The sequence below is a fragment of the Mustela lutreola genome, chromosome X (assembly GCF_030435805.1).
Source record: "Mustela lutreola isolate mMusLut2 chromosome X, mMusLut2.pri, whole genome shotgun sequence".
In the NCBI taxonomy this organism is placed as follows: Eukaryota; Metazoa; Chordata; class Mammalia; order Carnivora; family Mustelidae; genus Mustela; species Mustela lutreola.
Window position 1 is genome coordinate 24,661,664 of NC_081308.1, and position 22,211 is coordinate 24,683,874.

Genomic DNA, 22,211 nt, shown 5'->3' on the forward strand with positions numbered 1-22,211 from the left:
TGTTAGGCATATGGCTATGCAGATATATTTTGTTTTGTAAAGTATTTAAAACTACTTGGTAATTAATTCTGTTACTTTGTGAATCATTCTAACACCAAACACTAAATGCACTGGCAGGCTCAGAAAAATAAATGATGAATGCCATCATACTTGGAGGACATGTAAAATGAAAGATGCTTACCATCATCCAAGTAGATAGTAGAAATAGCAAATATAACAATAAAATAAAGTCTTTTAACAAAAAATAACTATTTAACAAATATAGTTTTATGTTTTCAGTAGTTCATTCTTTTCAAGCAAACTTCAATTCCAAAAACTCAGGAAGGTGACATTTTTGAGTGATATAAATCTTAATAGTTACATGTAATTATTTTATTATACTTTTTAAAGATTTATTTATTTGAGGGGAGAGGGACAAAGGGAGAGGGAGAAAAGTAGGCTCCCTGTTGAATGGGAAGCCGGAAGTGGGGTTCAGTCTCAGTACTGAGCTGTGAGCAAGACTTAGATGCTTAACCGACTGAGCCACTCAGGTTCCCCTACATATAAGTATTTTGAAAGTATTATCCACACTTATGAATTTACTTAAATTGGAAGGGAGAGGATCTTAATGTAGTCATTTAGTTTCTTACTATAAAATTTTATCATAAAATACATTGTTTAGGAGCTGCAAAAATCATTTTTAATTCACAGCTATCTTTAAAGATATTTTCATACCACAATTATTTATTCTTTTCCCTATAATTCCCTGTTGTCATTTGTTTCATCGGTTTATTTAAACTTATCATTTTTCATTCACTTGACTATTGTGAGTCAAGAAACTTTTACCTTTTCTCTCTTATTATTATTATCTTGTCTGGTGGGGACAAAATAATTGAGACAAAATAGAGGAGCAAGAGGCAGACAGCAGGTGCATTTGTATATTATGAAATGTTTACAAAATAATAAGCACTACATGAATAATGCATTTGAAGAAAATTGTCTGGCAAATGATATTGAGTCATATATCCAAATCATCCCTCAATTACTGAAGAACAAATTACAAGCGCTAATGCATCCAGTTTTATAAGAAAGAGAGAGAATTCACCATGTGGGGCATCTAGGTAGAGTAAGAGGGCTACTGCTTATTTAATAGAAGATTAAAATCTCTGTATTTATATCTGTATCTGTATGTCTATAGCTGTACCTATATCTCTGTAATTTGAAAACCTAAAACATGTCTGTTGTTGTTGTTGTTGTGTGTGTGTGTGTGTGTGTGTATAACATTTAAAAATCCAGCATGTTTTTTTTTTTTAAGAATTAAGTTCCTGTGGCTTATTTGCTGTTGATTGGATTTTATGGAGTATAATAAAACTATTATATGCACTAATATTATTACTGTAGTTTATTTTAAGCTTAAATGTTTATTTCTTTCAAATATTTAGTATTTATATTAATTAAAATTAATTTAACTTTAAATTTCTGTATTTAATATATCTTACATTAACCTTGACAATAAACTTAAGAAGTGAATATTCCTATTTATATTTTACAGGTAGGGGAGTGCAGACTCAGTGAATTTAGGAAATAGGCTTAAGGTTAGTAAATTGCAGAGCTAGGATATTGACCTGATGGTAGATAATACCAAAGTCCATTCTTTTTCTTTCATTAGAACATTTCCGTTTTTATATAAAAAGCACTGGGTTCTGCTTCTCTGGTTTGTATACCTAGCAATGTAAAATACTGAGACATTAAAGACAAAGATGAAATAAATATTCAAACTCTCTGCTTCAGTGTTTTTTTGTTTTGTTTTGTTCATGCTTCCCCGTTTAGAGAGAGAGAGAGAGAAAGAGAGAGAGAGAGAGAGAGAGAGAGAAGTAACGCAAGACCTAGGATTTTTGAGTACTTGATGTGCCTTTCTTCATTTTACCTTTTGGCTGGTTTGCTGTCTGAACACTAGGTGGAGGCGGCCCAGCTCTCTGGGCGACTACTGTTGTCAGGGCCATGGGGCCCTGCAAGATTCTCAACTGTTGTACCTGCTGCTGCGGCTGCTCCTGCAAGGCAGGGGCCTGCTGCAGTGTGTGCTGGGGATGAGGTTGGCTCTGCTGGGGTCTTCTTTCTCTCTCTGCAGAGTCAAGCGGAGCCAACACCGCCGGCTGGGGCTGCAGAAAACTTCCTGCTCCAGGAAGGTTAAGGACAATGGCTTGTTGAGCAGATGAGACTGTTCTCTGACTGATTGAACCTTGTGCACTTGAACTCTGTGGCACTGGCTCCTGAGGACCAGTAGTTGTGGGCTGTTGGAGTTGTGGTTGTGGAATAAACTGGTAGAGCCACTGCTGCTGAGGCTGCTGCTGGGTGTTCAAAAGGAGTGAACCTTGTGGAAGCTCCAGTAGAGTTACTGGACTGATACTGGAGGCATTTTTTAAAATAAATTGAACACCTATTTGAGGAGCCTGTGATGCAGCAGGCACTACATTTGGTGGCTGAGCTCCTGAGGACAGGGTGCTAGACTTGATATCCACAGGAGCTGTGGTCCCAGAGGTAGAGCCCTTCCTGCAACTGGAACCCCTCCCCAAATCCTGGGCTCCACAACCAGGGCCCACCACTTTGATGATGCCGTGGCCTGCAGAGTTGGACATGACTGGGGTGGCCAGGCTTCTTTGTGATGAGCTGGCAGTAGACAGGGTGGCTGCAGGAAGATTGCTCACTTGATTCACTTCTACAGAGGATTTCTGGGAGTTGGCCATGACCTGGGTGGCCAGGGTTCTTTGTGATGAGCTGGTATTCGACAGGGTCGCTGGAGGAAGCATGGTAACTCTAACCACTTCTGCAGAGGATTTCTGGGAAGGGGCTATGACCCGGGTGGCCACTGTTCTTTGTGATGAGCCGGTAGTTGACAGGGTGGCTGGAGAAAGCATGCTGACTTGTAACACTTCTGCAGAGGATTTCTGGGAGTTGGCCATGACCGGGGTGGCCAGGGTTCTTTGTGATGAGCTGGTAGTTGATAGGGTGGCTGGAGAAAGCATGCTAACTCGAATCACTTCCGCAGAGGGTTTCTGGGATTTGGCCATGACTGGGGTGGCCAGGGTTCTTTGTGATGACCCGGTAGTTGACAGGGTGGCTGGAGAAAGCATGCTGACTTGTATCACTTCTGCAGAGGATTTCTGGGAGTTGGCCATGACCGGGGTGGCCAGGGTTCTTTGTGATGGGCCGGTAGTTGACAGGGTGGCTGGAGGAAGCATGCTAACTCGAATCACTTCCGCAGAGGATTTCTGGGAGTTGGCCATGACCGGGGTGGCCAGGGTTCTTTGTGATGAGCCGATAGTTGACAGGGTGGCTGGAGGAAGCATGCTAACTTGTATCATTTCCGCAGAGGATTTCTGGGAGTTGGCCATGACCGGGGTGGCCAGGGTTCTTTGTGATGAGCCGGTTGTTGACAGGGTGGCTGGAGGAAGCATACTAACTTGTATCCCTTCTGCAGAGGATTTCTGGGAGTTAGCCATGACCGGGGTGGCCAGGGTTCTTTGTGATGACCCGGTAGTTGACAGGGTGGCTGGAGAAAGCATGCTGACTTGTATCACTTCCGCAGAGGATTTCTGGGAGTTGGCCATGACCGGGGTGGCCAGGGTTCTTTGTGATGAGCTGGTAGTTGATAGGGTGGCTGGAGAAAGCATGCTAACTCGAATCACTTCCGCAGAGGGTTTCTGGGATTTGGCCATGACTGGGGTGGCCAGGGTTCTTTGTGATGACCCGGTAGTTGACAGGGTGGCTGGAGAAAGCATGCTGACTTGTATCACTTCCGCAGAGGATTTCTGGGAGTTGGCCATGACCGGGGTGGCCAGGGTTCTTTGTGATGAGCTGGTAGTTGATAGGGTGGCTGGAGAAAGCATGCTAACTCGAATCACTTCTGCAGAGGGTTTCTGGGATTTGGCCATGACTGGGGTGGCCAGGGTTCTTTGTGATGACCCGGTAGTTGACAGGGTGGCTGGAGGAAGCATGCTAACTTGTATCACTTCTGCAGAGGATTTCTGGGAGTTGGCCATGACCGAGGAGGTCAGGGTTCTTTGTGATGGGCCGGTAGTTGACAGGGTGGCTGGAGGAAGCATGCTAACTCGAATCACTTCCGCAGAGGATTTCTGGGAGTTGGCCATGACCGGGGTGGCCAGGGTTCTTTGTGATGAGCTGGTAGTTGACAGGGTGGCTGGAGGAAGCATGCTAACTTGTATCATTTCCGCAGAGGATTTCTGGGAGTTGGCCATGACCGGGGTGGCCAGGGTTCTTTGTGATGAGCCGGTTGTTGACAGGGTGGCTGGAAGAAGCATGCTGACTTGTATCACTTCCGCAGAGGATTTCTGGGAGTTGGCCATGATCGGGGTGGCCAGGGTTCTTTGTGATGAGCTTGTAGTTGATAGGGTGGCTGGAGAAAGCATGCTAACTCGAATCACTTCCGCAGAGGGTTTCTGGGAGTTGGCCATGACCGGGGTGGCCAGGGTTCTTTGTGATGACCCGGTAGTTGATAGGGTGGCTGGAGAAAGCATACTAACTTGTATCCCTTCTGCAGAGGATTTCTGGGAGTTGGCCATGACCTGGGTGGCCAGGGTTCTTTGTGATGAGCTGGTAGTTGATAGGGTGGCTGGAGGAAGCATGCTAACTCGAATCACATCTGCAGAGGATTTCTGGGAGTTGGTCATGACTGGGGTGGCCAGGGTTCTTTGTGATGACCCGGTAGTTGACAGGGTGGCTGGAGGAAGCATGCTAACTTGTATCACTTCTGCAGAGGATTTCTGGGAGTTGGCCATGACCGGGGTGGTCAGGGTTCTTTGTGATGGGCTGGTAGTCGACAGCGTGGCTGGAGGAAGCATGCTAATTTGTATCACTTCCGCAGAGGATTTCTGCGAGTTGGCCATGACCGAGGAGGTCAGGGTTCTTTGTGATGTGCCGGTAGTTGACAGGGTGGCTGGAGAAAGCATGCTAACTTGTATCACTTCTGCAGAGGATTTCTGGGAGTTGGCCATGACCGGGGTGGTCAGGGTTCTTTGTGATGGGCTGGTAGTCGACAGCGTGGCTGGAGGAAGCATGCTAATTTGTATCACTTCCGCAGAGGATTTCTGGGAGTTGGCCATGACCGAGGAGGTCAGGGTTCTTTGTGATGTGCCGGTAGTTGACAGGGTGGCTGGAGAAAGCATGCTAACTTGTATCACTTCTGCAGAGGATTTCTGGGAGTTGGGCATGACCGGGGTGGTCAGGGTTCTTTGTGATGGGCTGGTAGTCGACAGCGTGGCTGGAGGAAGCATGCTAATTTGTATCACTTCCGCAGAGGATTTCTGGGAGTTGGCCATGACCGAGGAGGTCAGGGTTCTTTGTGATGAGCCGGTAGTCGACAGGGTGGCTGGAGGAAGCATGCTAAATCGAATGACTTCAGCAGAGGATTTCTGGGAGTTGGCCATGACCTGTGTGGCCAGGGTTCTTTGTGATGAGCTGGTAGTCGACAGGGTGTCTGGTGGAATCATCCTAACTCGAATCACTTCCTCAGAGGATTTCTGGGAGTTGCCCATGTCTGGAGTGGCCAGGGTTCTTTGTGATGAGCCGGTAGTTGACAGGGTGGCTGGAGGAAGCATGCTAACTTGTATCACTTCTGCACAGGATTTCTGGGAGTTGGCCATGACCTGGGTGGCCAGGGTTCTTTGTGATGAGCCGGTAGTTGACAGGGTGGCTGGAGGAAGCATGCTAACTTGTATCACTTCCGCAGAAGATTTCTGGGAGTTGGCCATGACCTGGGTGGCCAGACTTCTTTGTGATGAGCCAGTAGTTGACAGGGTGGCTGGAGGAAGCATGCTAACTTGTATCACTTCTGCAGAGGATTTCTGGGAGTTGGCCATGACCTGGGTGGCCAGAGTTCTTTGTGATGAGCCGGTAGTTGACAGGGTAGCTGGAGGAAGCATGCTAACTTGTATCACTTCTGCAGAGGATTTCTGGGAGTTGGCCATGACTGGGGTGGCCAGGGCTCTTTGTGATGAGCTGATAGTGGACAAAGTGGCTGAAGGGAACATTCTAACTCGAATCACTTCCATAGAGGGTTTCTGGGAGCTGGTAGTGACTGGGGTAGACAAGGTTCTTTGTAATGAGTTAGTAGTGGACACAGTAGCTGCAGGAAGGATGCTAATTTGATTCACTTCCATGGAGGATTTCTGGGAGTTGGCACTGACCTGGGTGGCCAGGGTTGTTTGTGATGAGCTGGTAGTGGACAAAGCAGCTGGAGGAAACATGCTAACTCGAATCACTTCCGTAGAGGGTTTCTGAGAGTTGGTAATGACTGGGGTAGCCAGAGTTCTTTTTAATGAGTTAGTAGTGGACATGCTTGCTGCAGGAAGGGTGTTAGCCTGATTAACTTCTACAGAGGATTTCTGAGAGGGGGCCATGACCTGGGTTGCTAGGGTTCTTGGACATGAGCTGGTAGTAGATAAAGTGATTGGTGGAAGCATGCTAACTCGAATCACTTCCACAGAGGGTTTCTGGGAGCTGACCATGACCTGAGTGGCCAGGGTTCTTTGTGATGAGCTGGTAGTCGACAGGGTGGCTGGAGGAAGCATGCTAATTTGATTCACTTCCGCAGAGGATTTCTGAGAGTTGGCCGTGACTGGGGTGGCCAGGGCTCTTTGTGATGAGCTGGCCGTGGACATGGTGGCTGGAGGAAGCATGCTAATTTGATTCACTTCCGCAGACGATTTCTGGGAATTGGCCATTACCTGGGTGGCCAGGGTTCTTTGTGATGAGCTTGTAGTTGACAGGGTGGCTGGAGGAAGCATGCAAACTCGAATCACTTCTGCAGAGGATTTCTGAGAATTGGCCATTGCAGGGGTGGCCAGGATTTTTTGGATTGAGCTGGTGGTAGACACAGTGGCTGCACGAAGTGTGCTAACTCGATTCACTTCCACAGAGGATTTCTGGGAGTTGGCCATGCCCTCGGTGGCCAGGATTCTTTGTGATGAGCTTGTAGTAGACATGGTGGCTGCAGGAAATGTGCTAACTGGATTCACACCCACAGTGGGTTTCTGAGAAAGACTTGGTGGCTTAGAAGCAAGAACAGGAGATGGAGATTTAAGAAAGCTGTTTCCTTGCCATGGAGTTAAACTGTTACCTGATGAAGTCTTTTCTGAGCTTAAGGGAAGTTTGATGGTTGGAGATGGATGTGTGAATCCCTTCCCAAGGACTGAAGACTGACCTAAAAGGATCTTAGGCTGTTCAGTTTCTTTCCCTGGAGGCAGCTGGCTGAAGTTGGCTGAGTCGCTGGAACTATGTGAAGTGGTGACTGGACATTTGGCCTGGTGCGGGACTACCACCTCTGGCTCAGTGACTACCACACCAGCATCAGTCTTTGACCCAGGCAGGACACTATTTGAATGGTCATCTGTGGAGGGGTGTGGAGAAGACATCTGTCTCCCATATCTGACTTTTTTACGTCGTCTTCTTTTTCCAGAGATAAGTGGATCCTTAAGTGACTGCATCAAGGTCAGCTTTGTCTGAGACTCATCACCACCTTCATATCCAAATACAGAATCATCTTTTATCTTATGGGATGGCCACACTGTTGGTTGTGAGCCATCATATTTGACAAAATTCTCCCATTTAGCATATTTCTGCACATCCACTTCAGAAGGTAAAGCCAAGTCACAGGGTCTCTGTTTCCACATATCTACATAATCTGCTGCTTTAGGAATTAAGAAGTCAGAATTCTCACTTGTTTTACTTTCTTTGCTTTTTTTGCAAGAAGTCAATACTGTCAGCTCAGGAGGAGATGGAGAATGAGACAGCTCCCAGTGCTGATTCAGAGAGGGTGCAGAGTACCTCTTGAAGCTCCTTTTCATCGGCCGAGTGTTCATCTTTTGCTTGTTATAGAGCAGCCTATTTGCAGTGCAGGCTACGGATATAGAAGGATCCAGACACAGGGGCTCAGCAGTAGCCAAGATCAGCTGGCTCTCAAGCGACAGTTTGTCTTCCTGGGTCCATTCCTGGCCATCGCTGGTTATGGACTGCACGTCGCAGGCTAACGTCTGCATGGTCGGGCGCAGGAGAATGTGCCTGCTCTGGTAGCCCGGAGGTTCCCCACCGCTGCACTGCCTGTAGTCCCGCACCTGTGCTATGACACACCCGCAGTGGAAGAAGTTCACCTCAGATTTTTCCAGGAGGTCCAGCAGAACAGGAGGTAATTCTTCAGCATCCAGATATTCAAGAAATTCCCCTTCTTCATAAGGCAGCTGAATAGTCTCCGAACACGCTCCATGTTTCTCTTCGAGCATCAGCGAATATCCCTCTTTTCCTGGGTATAGGTTGACCACTAAACACGGCAACGACTCTCTCCTCACGAGCTTCTCTAGCAAGTTCACGTTGCTTCTTAGCTCCTCCGGAGCCTCAGGCTCTCTCCCACATTCTTCCACATAGATGTCATAAAGCTTCTCGTAGAGAGAGGCTTCCCCACTCGACGAGACCTTCCTTTTAGGAGGCCTCTGCTGGGCACCTGCGATGACATAGTCTGCACGGTCCAAAGCTCGTTCTAAAGCCTGTTGCATCGTGTTACAAAAGGGGCCCGCAAAGAAGAGAAAATGCAAATGCCTGGCAGAGTAGGAAAAAAGCCCCGCCCTTCGGGTCAATATAGTCTTGCAAGCTCCGCAACTCCACAGTGGAACCACCAGCTTAACTTCAAAATTGACACCAAGAAACCCACTAACAAGAAAGTAATACACAGAATTCTTGCAAGTCTCTGAAAAATACCTGTATCTATACAGGCTGCCACCACTGCGCTGGGCCTTGCCTCACCTCGCCTTCCGTCGTTGCCCTTGGTTAAGCCGGAAGTCAATGCGAAGGGGTCAAACTATAGAGCCTTCTGTGCGCTTGCGTGCTACCTCAGGCTGCACCTTCTGCCTCCTTGGCGGTGTGGTTTTCAGTGGTCTGTACTTCCTGTTGTGGTGCCTGCACTTCCTGTTGGAAGTAGGGCAAGACGTCTGTGTCCAGTCAATGCAGTTTAACAGGATAATAACAACAACCTTTTATAGAAAGTGATTCAGTGCCATCCTTTCCCTCCTTTGTTCTCATAAAGAGTAAAACAAAATTACAAATAAAAATATATCCTATGTGCTCTCCTTTCCGCATAGAAAATGTGTGTTCAACCAACAGCTACTTTGAGAATGAATTATGAGGAAACTAATATGCTAGAATTGAGACAATAGTATCAGTGAAAAGTGACTTGCCATGTAGGAGTTAACAATTGCCCTGGTGAGGCAAACAGATAATCAGATAAATAGAATACACCACAATTTATAGACTTGTGGGCAGAGTGATAAAAGAAGTTCTAAACATGGAGAAGTGAAAAAAAAAAAAAAACTATTCCTAAAGGAGATGATAGCTGAGCTTTCTTAAAGAATGAAAAGAAAGTTATCAGACAAAAGGATTCAAGTCATGGATTTTCTGAAGTAAGGAGAGAAGTCTAGACTACAGCTGTAGATGAGGATGTTACCCATTTGAAATTATTTTCCAAAGAGTTCCCACCATGAGTCATTCATCTTAAAAAGCTACTCAAAATAAAATTTATCTAATGCTCCAGGAACTTTACCAAGCAGACATTTTTTTTTTTTTCAAATGACATTCAACCAACTGAAGTAATAGGCTCAAGGTTATAAAATGGTAAGCAGTTGAGGCGGGATACAAATCCAAATCCCTGACTGTGAAGCTTAACCTCTTTCCACTTTTTTCATGAAACTAACATTAAAAACAGGAGCATCTAAAAACATTGACAGAAATTTTGGTTGTAGTTGCCCATCTGGACATCATCTTATGCAAATTTTGTGGGGTTTTTTTGTTTCTGTTTTTGTTTTTACAAATGTAAAACATTAAATTACTTATTTTGAAACAAAATTGACAACTCATGAAGATGCCCCATTAGAACCAGTCATGGAAAAATAAATACACAAAAATGGTGAAGAAGTTGTTTTGGAAATGTGTCAGGGGATGAGTGAAACAGGTGATGGAAATTAAAGAGTACATTTATGATGAGCCCTGAGCAGTGAATGTATAGAATTGTTGAATCACTATATTGTACACTGGAAAATGATATAACACTTTATGTTGATTATACTGGAATTAAAATAAAATACTTAATTAAAAAAATAAGTAATGGCAAGAGATTTGCCTTACCAGATGTTATATTGTATTAAACCGTGTGTTTGTTGTATAAATATCAAGAGAAGTAAGTTGAACAGTTCGATATCTAAGATGTAATTCCCAAAATATGCAGGAGTTTGACACACAGTAAATGTGGCATCACATGTCAGTGGAGAAAAGATAATGTTTTCACTCAGTCTTGTTTGTAAAAAAGGAAACTGAAAAAAATACTTTTTTCTGTCTTAACATTTCTGTAAAAATAAATTAATCAATGATGAAACTATAAAACTACTGGAATAAAATAGTGAAAAATTTTAAAATGAATATAATTACAGAGTACAGAAAGACTTTCTAAAAGTCCCCAAATCCAGAGGGTATAAAAGGATTGATGTAATTATTAGAGAGAAATAAAAAAAAAACTCTCTCCATGTCAATCAAGATAAAATTAAATGATAAATGGCAAACTGACAGAAAATATTTGAAATAGAATTCAAAACAAACCAATATCCTTCCTATAAGAAAATCCTGCAGCTCTGCCATACTGTTTTATATTTTGGGGTCATTTTTGTTGTTTCCACCAGTTGTCTTTATACTTATGCCTTTATGTAATCAATCATCTTAGTATTCTTCTTTCCTTACTTTGATTTTTCTATGATGTCAGCTTACAATATTTTAATTCTCGTGTATATGTTAATGAATCAGGTTACTCTATATTCCTTTCTCTCTTCTCTTTGCATTTTTTTAGTTATGTTATCTCTACTTCCTCGGAGAAAATAATGTTTACATATTATTCTTATAACTGTAATACTTAATACTTCCTTTATTTTAGTACCAGATCATCAATTATGTATGCTCACTACCAAAATTTCTCTAAATCTTTCTCCATTCTTACATTGTAAAAGTTTTTCATTCTCTATTTTTAGGAAGCATTTATGTATACGATATTTCCTGAGATTCTTTTTCTAATGCTTAAAATTTTGCTGGTAATAAAATCTTGGCTCATATTCTGTCCTTTCCTTTAGATTCTTGGGAATGTTACTCTGTTGTGCTTTGTGTTTTCTTTTTTGTAAGTGACTTGGCCTTCTCTGAAAGTTTGGAGGGATTATATTTTTAATTTTATTTTACTTCATTTTATTTTATTTTTGATACAGTTAACATACAGTGTTATATTAGTTCCAGGTGTACAATATAGTGATTCAACCATTCCATACATCACCCAGTGGTCATCATGACAAGTGGCCTCCTTAATGCCCATCAACTTTTCAACCCATCCTCCCACTTCTCTCCCCTCTAATAACCATTAAATTGTCCTCTATAATTAAGAATCTGTCTCTTGACTTATCTCACTCTCTCTTCCCCTTGCTCATTTGTTTTGTTTCTTAAATTCTCCAAATAAGTGAAATCATATAGTATTTGTCTTTCTCTGCCTGACTTATTTACTTAGCATTATAGTCTCCAGCTTCTTCCATGTCATTTTAAGTGACAAGATTTCATTCTTTTTTATGGTCAAATAATATTCCACTGTGTGTGTGTGTGTGTGTGTCTGTATATATGTTCCATTGTGCGTGTGTGTGTATATGTGTGTGTGTGTGTGTGTGTGTGTGTGTGTGTAATGCTGCTAAAAACATATGGGTCCATGTATCCTTTTGAATTAGTAGTTTTGTATTTTGGGGAGGGGCGGTAAAAACCCAGTAGTGCAATTACTGGATCCTAAGGTAGTTCTGTTTTTAACTTTTTACGAAACCTCTTTACTGCTTTTCACAATGGCTGCACCTATTTGCATTTCCACCAACAGTACAAGAGGGTTCCTCATTCTCCACATCCTCATCAACACCTGTTGTTTCTTGTGTTTTTGATTCTAGCCCTTCTGACAGGTGTGAGAGGTAATCTCTCATTGTAGTTTTTTTTTTTAAGATTTTATTTATTTATTTGACAGACAGAGATCACAAATAGGCAGAGAGGCAGGCAGAGAGAGAGGGGAAACCAGGCTCCCCACTGAGCAGAGAGCTTAATGTGAGGCTTGGTCCCAGGACCCTGGGATCATGACCTGAGCCGAAGGCAGAGGCCTTAACCCACTGAGCCACCCAGGTGCCCCCTCATTGTAGTTTTGATTTGCATTTCCCTGATGATGAGTGATATTGAGCATCTTTTCATGTGTCTGTTGGCCATCTGGATATTGTCTTTGGAGAAATGTATGTTCATTTCTTCTGTCCATTTTTAAATTAGATTATTTGTTTTGGGGGGTGTCAATTTATCTAAGTTCTTTATGTATTTTGATTACTAACACCTTATCAGATATATCATTTACAAATATCTTTTCTCCTTCAGTGGGTTGCCTTTTGGTTGTATTGATTGTTTCAGTCACTATGCAGAAGCTTTTTATTTTAATATAGTCCCAATAATTTATTTTTGTGTTTGTTTCCTTTGCCTCAGGAGACATACTAGAAAGAAGTTTCTATAGCCAATGGCAAAACAGTTACTGCTGTGTTCTCTTCTAGGATTTCAATGGTTTCAGGTCTCACATTTAGGTCTTTAATCCATTTTGGATTATTTTTGTGTATGGTGTAAGAAAGTGGTCTAATTTTATTATTTTGCTTGCTGCTTTCCAGTTTTTCCAACACCACTTGTTGAAAAGACCCTTTTTTCTATTGGACATTATTTCCTGTTTTGTTAAAGATTAATTGACCATATAGTTTTGGGTTCATTTCTGGATTGTCTGTGTTTTCTATTCTGTTCTATTGGTCTTTGTGTCTGTTTTTGTGCCAATACCATACTGTTTTGATTACTACAGCTCTGTAATATAACTTGAAGTCTGGAACTATGATGCACAATCACTTGTTTACATATAAAATTCCTGTTGGGGTGTCAAGGTGAAATTTTCCTCTGCTTTGTGTGAGTGTGGATGTGCATATGTGCACATGTGTTTTACAACTGTTATTTGCTGAACTGATTATCATTTTTCTGGCTTTTACCCCTGAACAAGCAATAGAAGATACTTTGAACTGAGTAGAACCGGGAGATCCCATGGTTACCTGATTCCATATTTCAAGATGACCTTTTTCGCTGTCATGACATGTGGATCTTATTATTTTTATTGTTGTTGTTTGTGGTGGTGATAGTTTTTAACGAATGGAACACTTTTTCACAAGTCTGGTTTCTTCTGATTCTTTGACCCAATCTTGGTTCACTAGAGCCCTTTATTTGTAGTCAGCTTCCTCCCTCACCTTCACCATTAAGTCTTCAAAGGAAACATTTCCTCTCAAAGGTATCTCACTCTCTTCCCAAGAAGGGTTGACCACCCCTGGTCCTGTGCTCTTTCTGTGCTCCTTTCTTTTGATACCTCAGTAACTATGGTCTAATCTACCTGTCCTCAAATTGTTTCTCAGTATTTGCCACCTCAAAATTTGGCCTCAAGGCTGTCTACAAATTAATAAAAATAAGATCACTAGCCTAGGAGGAAAAAAAGGGGGGGGGGTCAAAATGACAGTTCACAAAAGAAGGAATACAAATACTACTTAAGTGTATGAAAAGACATTCAACCTCACAAATAAGAGAATTATAAGTTAAGAATTTTTTATTTTAATAAAAGTCCTATTTTTACCTATTTCATTACCAAAGATGAAATACTTTATAGCTTATCTTGTTAGCTAATGGTGTGGGGAAACAGACAACTCTTAAACACTGTTGAGGGTGTTAATTGGACCAAATCCTATGGATAACAAAGAACCTGGTAATAGGGTTTGCCCCAAGATTTAACTTCAGGGTGACTGAGGCTCATAGGTAGAAATTTTCCACTATTAGTATATGCTCATTAAAAATGAACTTAATTTTAAATTTTTTAAGTGCAACATTGCACTTTGCAACATAAGAGCACTCAAGAGGAAATGAATAGCAAGGACAAAAATCTAGGGAAATTCTGGCATTTAACTGCAAAGAACTGAGTGAATAGTGGCACAAAAGGAAAACCAGGAAAAGACCTTCTAATAAAATCTCAAGATGACTGGACATAAATAGTATTCAATGTCATATTGTACTCAAGCCAGATAATGATTGAAAGCCAAGAGATTTTTGGTAACACTAGTAACATTTTTTGAGACATAATGGAGAGAAAACTCAAGCCATAGTAGAGAAAGAGATGAACTTGTGTTGAAAAAATGAGAATAGTTTAAAATGCCACTGAAAGATTTGTATTAGTGCAGGTGAACAGGTAAGTTATAGGTAGACGTACAGTACACAAATGTGCACACCAAGACTGCCTCTCTAAAATCTCTTAATAATGCACTAAATGGGTCAGGTAAATATAACATGCATAATGATATTATCAGTAATGCTATTTTGGAATTTCAGAAAAGGATGTAAGCCTTCATGTAGACTTTTATTTGACAAATGAGAAACTAACACACCCAAAGCCACAATTCAAATTAATGACTTATTCATGTTATGTGCTTTATACATTATAGACATAATAAATGGTAAATAAAGACATCAGTAACTTCAAAGTCAAAATAGGAAGCAATACTTCATATAATTTGGATTTGATATAAATCCATATTAGTAAAGAAAACCAGGAGCCAGAAGCAATGTAACAGCTTTTTCAAATTAGCCACCAAGGTAGTCAATTACAATTGTATTTAATAGACTAGTGAATGGAAGGGTTTTGAGAGTGGGAATGATTACAGTGCTGTTGTATAAATTGTAGCTTCAAGAAAACACTTAAGTAAAAGATATCCAGTTAATTGTTATGATATTGTTCCTGTGTGTATGAAGAATAATTTGGGAAGGCCCTGCATCTTGATAAAACTGAATATAATGGGATTGAACTCCTACATTCCATAAGAGTTTTATTTGTCTGGCTACCATCATAATGGATTTTTTAAAAAGATTTTATTTATTTATTTGACAGACAGAGATCACAAGTAGGCAGAGAGGCAGGCAGAGAGAGAGGAGGAAGCAGGCTCCCCACAGAGCAGAGAGCCCGATGCGGGACTCGATCCCAGGACCCTGGGATCATGACCTGAGCTGAAGGCAGAGGCTTTAACCCACTGAGCCACCCAGGCACCCCCCATCATAATGGATTTTTAAGGAAGAAGCAGATATTTTAACTAGAATTCATGTATACAATAAAGCCATTTTCATTTCTTTGTAATAGTTGTATCATATGAGAAGAATATGAGAGATAACCTTACAGTACTGATAGCAAAGTAGGTTTGACAGATGACTCTTGGAAAGTGTCTTGTGTAATTATCCCACCTATCCTCTGGCTAGGGATAAGTGTTTTTCATATGACCTATACTTCTGAAAATACTGAATTTCAAAATATCGTTCCATGTACATAGCTATTGACATCTGCAAATATATATCCATCTAGTTCTAGAGTCCCACTGGTGATTCTTCCATCAAAAACTAAGAGTAGAGCAAAGCTAATAATGGGCAAGCCCTCATTCATGCTGCTTTATTTATTTATTTCTCTCCCTGATACTGCATCTAGGGATGCCTTCCACTTTATGTCTCATGGCAACTGCAGCTTTTCCTGGCAATAATATGAGACAAGTTTAACTGAATTTCAGCTGTATGGGACTTCACTCCCAGAAAGGGTGTTCTATTTATATTGAAATTTTTTTATAAAAATGAAAAGTTGGATCTGGAAAACCTAAATGGAGGAGGACTACATTCACAGTAGGAAAAGGAGATTAAATATTAAGGGTTGTGTGATTTATCTCTTTATGAGGTGCTGCTGCAAAGGAGATTAGGCTTTTAAAAAGTGGTGACCTTGATATAAATTCCATATTTAGCCAGAAATATTATGAATAATGAAGAGTATGTGAAATAGCAATGCGAGTGAGAGGAATCAAGTGTTGTAGTCAAGCTGATAGTCATCTAGGGGTTAAGCCATAACTACACATCATAGTAACAGCAGTGGTCCGTGTTAAATAGCTGTTTGTCCATTATAAAGTTTGTTTACATTAGGATATTATTTGCTTTTCACACAAGGCTAGGAATTTAAGTATCCTTATAATTTTATGATCAGGTAACTGAAGTTCAAGGAAGACTAGTTACTCCTTCATAATCACACAGTCTATTAGTGAGTTCTGCCCATGCAACTGCCCTCCTCCTTCCTGTATTCTTTATCATATTTTGGTAAAGATTAGACACATTTGTGTTTTGTTTTTGACACTTTTAACCATATCTCTAACATTACTCTGTGACATTATATTCTGGCAGTCAAAGAGTAAAGGAGTTTATTCCTATATTTTTTGTTGACAAAATGTTTAATGTAATTGTCACATTATAAACATGTTTATATTAAAGAAATACAAATTATTAGACTTTTTTTCTAAAAGTAGCCTTTTTTTTTTTTTACCAAGGAAAGTTATCAGATTGCTGGCATTTAAATCATTTTCTCTTTTAGTGAATGGTAGGTGACTCAGATTAATGGCTCTTCTTTCTAGTCAGAAAAATTTAAAAATTACTTTTCGTTGGAATTGATACTAAAATTATGTAAATGGATTGAAAAGAAACCAACTGTGAAATATGCATCTCATATAGAATAAAAAATTCTCTCCCCCAAAATGTCCAATTCTGACTTCATATTTTAAGATTTATTTGTTTGTTTGAGGGGGAGGAAGAGAGCACATGGGAGTGGGGGTTGGGACAAAGGGAGACAGAGGGAATTTTCAAGCAGACTGCTCATTGATCATGGAACCCAACTTGGGGTTGAAACCAAGGGTCAGTTGCTTAACCAACTGAGCCACCCAGGAGCTCTGTAATTCTGCCTTTAAGTTAAACTAACTCACTGATTAATTCTGGGTTGTTGTTGTTGTTGTTTTGTTTTTTTCTTTTAGAATATCAATAAAAGACCTTTCATCCGAGATAGGAAAATCCAAAAGTGTCTTAATTTATTAATTTATTAATGTGCCATGTTTATACAGTGTTATTTGTACTACTTGCAAGCATATAATTATATAATTTGTGTACTTCTTTATTTTACCTCATGGGAGACTTTGAGGAATTTATGTATAATGTAGATAAAACATTTAGCTACTTGTTTCCTAAACTACCGTATTGACCAGGATCTAGTCAGTTAAAGAAAATTCATTCCAAGTATTTCAATAGGGGAAATTTAATATTCAAAATAAGTTATAAATATGGTAGAAGAGCTGAAATGGCATGAAGCATTCCAGGGGTCAGCAACAGCAGGAAGCCACAGCCAGCCCTCTGTGGAGGGGGAAAAGAGAAGGAGGAAATGGAATACCCGACTCCAGAACCTCAAACGACAGATCCTCTCTTGGAGAAATTTAACCTTGACATCAGCTAGTAGGAGAGCCTGGTGAAAGACAGACATATTAATGGGATAGAGTGGTGAACAAGGCAGTTGAAACTCCTGTTCTCGTGGCACTTCCACTGTACGGAAGACAAAATATATATCTATATACAAATAAAAATTAAGAAAATATCGATTAGTGATCATTGATAGGATAAATATAAAGCTGAGTGTTAAAAAATTATGAACCTTTATTGTTCTCATAGATTTTTTTGTATTTGATTTTTTAAACATTGTATTAAAATATTATTTATCTTAATTATTGAGTTTCTGATACCCTCTCATTCACCTCCTGCTAGTTTTGTTGGGATGAGGCTTTAACTTCTGAAAAAAATTCTAGCTATTTAGCTTGAGCAGCTAAAGTAAAGATTTATTTGTGGGGCATCTTAGGTCTCAGGTAACTTTTTAGATTTCAAATAGGTATGATAAATAGGCAACTAGATATGTAAGTTTAGAATTCAGAGAGAGCTGGAGATACAAGCACAGGAGACAAAATACAGAGATGATATTAAAGTAAGAGGGTTAAATATGATTACATAGAGGGAGATTAGATGAGAGAATGCATAAAAGCTTTTTTTAAAATAATGCCTTTACTAAGATATAATCCACATGCCATATAATTTGATGCATTTAAAGTGTATAACTCATTGTTTTTTATTGTAGTAAAATATACGTAACATAAAATTTACCATTTTAACCATTTCTGATCATATGCTTTAGTGGCATTACGCACGTTCACAGTGTGGTGCAACCATCCCCACTATCCATTTTCCAGAAATTTTTTGTCATTCCTGACAAATTCTGTATGCATTAAACAGCAACTGCCCATTCCTCTCTTTTCCCTAGCTCAGGTAACTTCTCTTTTGCTTTTGTCTCTTTTGTTTATCCATTCATATTCTGATACATTTTTGAGTTCTTTCTATGTTTTGGAATTGCAAGTAAAGCTACTATGAACATTGATACGTAAGTATCTCTTTAAGGCCTTGCTTTCAGTTCTTTTAGGTATATCCTTAGGAATGGAACTGCTAGATCATATGGTAGCTCTGTGTTTTAACTTTTTGAGGAATTGCTAAGCTGGTTTTCCATTGCAGCTGCACCATTTTATACACCTACTAGTGATGCTCTATGGTTCCATTTTTTCCACATCTTTGCCAAAACTTGTTGTTTTCCATTTTTTATAATAACAATTCTAGTGTCTGTGAAGTGGTATTGTACAAAGCTTTTTGTATAATACTCCTCCCTCTACCATTTCCTCTCATTAAAATATAAGCTCCATAAAAGCAATCACTTTGCTTGTTCGCTGCTTTATCCCCAGCTGGGCCAGATATTTACTCTGCTCAACAAATATGTATTGACTGAATTAATGAATTTTAAATGCTTGATAAGCAACAATTCACTCATTTAATAAAATGATGTTATACATTCATGCCTAGGTTAGGTTGTGTGTTCCTTGCTGGGCTTAATGGTTTTGTTTTATTTTTATCAAATGGCATGGCTTTGCTCTGGGAAGGGTTAGAGGAAATATACTGAATTTACATAGAAAGAAACTATCTCAAACCATTAAGGAGAAAAGTCAGTGAAAGAGTTCAAAAGTAAAATTAGAATGTTGTGGAAAAAGCAAGCAAGAGCTCACGTGTTTACCTTCACATTTGAGCACCAAGCTGGTGGTATGAACATATTAGTCTCAAGGGTGGTAGCTGCAGTCTCCTTTTCAGATAGACTTTCTGTCTTCCATTTACTTTACCTCCAAAATTCTCTTGGGTAAGGAAGAGTTTTTGTGGATACAGGTGTGCTGTTTTGTCCCCTTTGTCTTTGCAGAAATTACGCTAGTTTTTATATATGCTGAGTTCAGAGCGGTTACTCTTTGTATGAAATTCTGATCATGAATTTTGGTAAGCATTATATGTTTAAGATGACACCAGTATGTAGAGTCTGGAAATATGTACCTTATTAATTTTATGGAGTAGATTTGGTTTTTGTCTTATACATGTAATTAGAAATATAATATAAATGCCCTTAATAATTAATATTATTTACCATCTCCATGGTTAATTTTATTTATTGTATTTTTCTTCTGAAGTTAAGGAAAGCAAAGCTATTATCAAAAAAATATTGGTCTGAAATTCTGCTTTTTGATCGGGTCTTTGCCTGGATTTGAGATCAGGGTAATGCTGGCCTCACAGAGAGTCTCGAAGTTTTCCAGACTTTTTGAGGAATTGCTAAGCTGGTTTTCCATTGCAGCTGCACCATTTTATACACCTACTAGTGATGCTCTATGGTTTGCATTTTTTGAAACAGCTTCAGGAGAACAGATATTATTTCTTCTTTGAATGTCTGGTAGAATTCTCCAAAGAATCTGTTAGATCCTAGACTCTTGTTTTATGGGAGGTTTTTGATCACTCCTTCAATCTCATTACTACTTATTGGTCTATTCAAGTTGTCAGTTTCCTCCTGTTTCAGTCTTGGAAGTTTATAGGTTTCCAGGAATGCATCCATTTCTTTTAGATTGCTTTACTTATTGGCATATAGCTGTTGATAATAATTTCTATTTTATTTATTTATTTTTCACAGAATCAAGATCTTTATTTTTCAGATTTAAAAACAAACTTTTATGAGTATACCATGGGATTAATAAATCCTGACACTAATTCAAACTAATCAGTTTTTTTAATAAAATAAGGAATAATTTAAGAACAACAACAACAAAAAGAACCAGAATAGGTAATTAACAATGAGAGTTACTCTTTTTCAAATGACAGAAACATATTTTCTGTTATTTGTGGAAGCCCTTATATCATCAAGATACCAAGCAAACAGAATAGGAAAACAAACTGTTTTTAAAAATTAAAATGACGTATAAAAATTGGAGAGGGCTATAGAAAATTTTACCCAGATTATTCGAAAAGTCTGCCTTCCTGATGATTAAAATACTCATTTCCCAGGTAACATTTATATCTCATTGGGCATTATTAGAGATCTGGTATGTGATTATTCTTCAATTAATTTTACTGATTCCATATGAACCGCCTTTTTAAATTATGGATGGTCCTTAACTTATGATGGTCTGATTTATGATTTTTTTTAAAGATTTTATTTATTTATTTGACAGAGAGTGATCACAAGTAGATGGAGAGGCAGGCAGAGAGAGAGATAGAGGGAAGCAGGGTCCCTGCTGAGCAGAGAGCCCGATGTAGGACTCGATCCCAGGACCCTGAGATCATGACCTGAGCTGAAGGCAGCGGCTTAACCTACTGAGCCACCCAGGTGCCCTGATTTATGATTTTTTGACTTTACAATGTGCCAAGGTGATACTCATTCAGAAGAAACTGTACTTTGAATTTTTTAATTAACATATAATGTATTATTATTGTTAACATATATGTTATTGTTAACATATTATTAACATATATGTATTATTATTCAGGGGTATAGGTATGTAAATAATCAGTCTCACACAATTCACAGCACTCCACATAGCAAATATCCTCCCCAATGTCAATAATCCAGCCACCCTATCCCTCCCCTCCCCCCCCAGCAACCCTCAGTTTGTTTCCTGAGATTAAGAGTCTCTTATGATTTTTCTCCCTCCCTGATCCCATCCTGCCTCGGTTTTTCCCTCCCTACCCTCCACGAGCCCCAACCCTGCCTCTCAAATTTCTTATATGAGAGGGATCATATGATAATTGTCTTTCTCTGACTGACTTATTTTGCTTAGCATAATACCCTCTAGTTCCATCCACATTGTTGCAAATGGCAAGATTTCCATTGTTTTGATGGCTTCATAGTATTCCATTGTGTGTGTGTGTGTGTGTGTGTGTGTGTGTGTGTGTGTGTATACCACTTCTTCTTTATCTATTCATCTGTTGATGGACATCTAGGTTCTTTCCATAGTTTGGCTGTTGTAGACATTGCTGTTATAAATATTTGGGTGCACGTACCCCTTCAGATCACTAGATTTGTATCGTTAGGGTAAATATCCAGTAGTGAGATTGCTGGGTCATAGGGTAGCTCTATTTTCAACTTCTTGAGGACCCTCCCTGCTGTTTTCCAGACTGGCTGCATCAGCTTGCATTCCCACCAACAGTGTAGGAAAGTTCCCCTGTTATTTCCTGACTTCTTAATTTTATCCATTCTGATTGGTGTGAGGTGGTATCTCACTGTGGCTTTGATTTGTATTTCCCTGATGCTGAGGAATGTTGAACATTTTGTCACGTGTCTGTTTGCCACTTGGATGGCTTCTTGGCCGAAATGTCTGTTCACATATTCTGTCCATTCCTTGATTAGATTATTTGTTCATTCAGTGTTGATTTTGTTAGGTTCTTTATAGATTTTTGGATACTAGCCCTTTATCAGATACGTCATTTGCAAATACCTTCTCTCATTCTGTCAGTTGTCTTTTGGTGTTGGTGACTGTTTCCTTTGCTGGGCAAAAGCTTTTGATCTTGATGAAGTCCCAATCGTTCATTTTTTCCCTTGCTTCCCATGCCATTGGCAATGTTTTTAAGAAGAATTTTCTGCATCTGAGGTCAAAGATATTGCTGCTGTGTTATCCTCAAGAATTTTTATGTGTTTCTGTCTCACATTGAGGTATTACATCCATTTTGAGTCTATTTTTGTGTGTGGTATAAGAAAATGGTCCAGTTTCATTTTTCTCTATGTGGCTATCCAATTTTCTCAACACCATTTGTTGAAGAGATGGTCTTTTTCCATTGGACATTCTTTCCTGCCTTGTCAAATTTTAGTTGACCATAGAGTTGAG

At 39.8% G+C, this 22,211-nt stretch overlaps 2 protein-coding genes across 2 annotated transcripts in view; one reads left to right on the forward strand and one right to left on the reverse strand.

The window, feature by feature from the left end:
• The window catches only part of IL1RAPL1 (interleukin 1 receptor accessory protein like 1), a 761,161-nt gene that overhangs the window by 94,484 nt on the left and 644,466 nt on the right, over window positions 1–22,211 (forward strand). The gene's annotated exons all lie outside the window — the stretch shown is intronic.
• On the reverse strand, window positions 1,866–8,543 carry LOC131822075 (transcription factor SPT20 homolog). Its single transcript, XM_059158476.1, has 2 exons — window positions 7,020–8,543; window positions 1,866–2,708 (listed from the first exon to the last, which is right to left on the reverse strand). The coding sequence occupies exons 1-2, from the start codon at window positions 8,541–8,543 to the stop codon at window positions 1,866–1,868; spliced, it is 2,367 nt and encodes a 788-aa protein (XP_059014459.1).

Excerpts from the sequence above, each read along its gene's own strand:
- LOC131822075 (XM_059158476.1), bottom strand. The coding sequence starts at position 8,543 with ATGCAACAGGCTTTAGAACGAGCTTTGGACCGTGCAGACTATGTCATC. Across the intron at positions 2,709-7,019 it reads GTCTTTCTCAGAAACCCACT|AAATCCTCTGTAGAAGTGAA; the intron begins GTGGGTGTGAAT and ends GCCAACTCCCAG.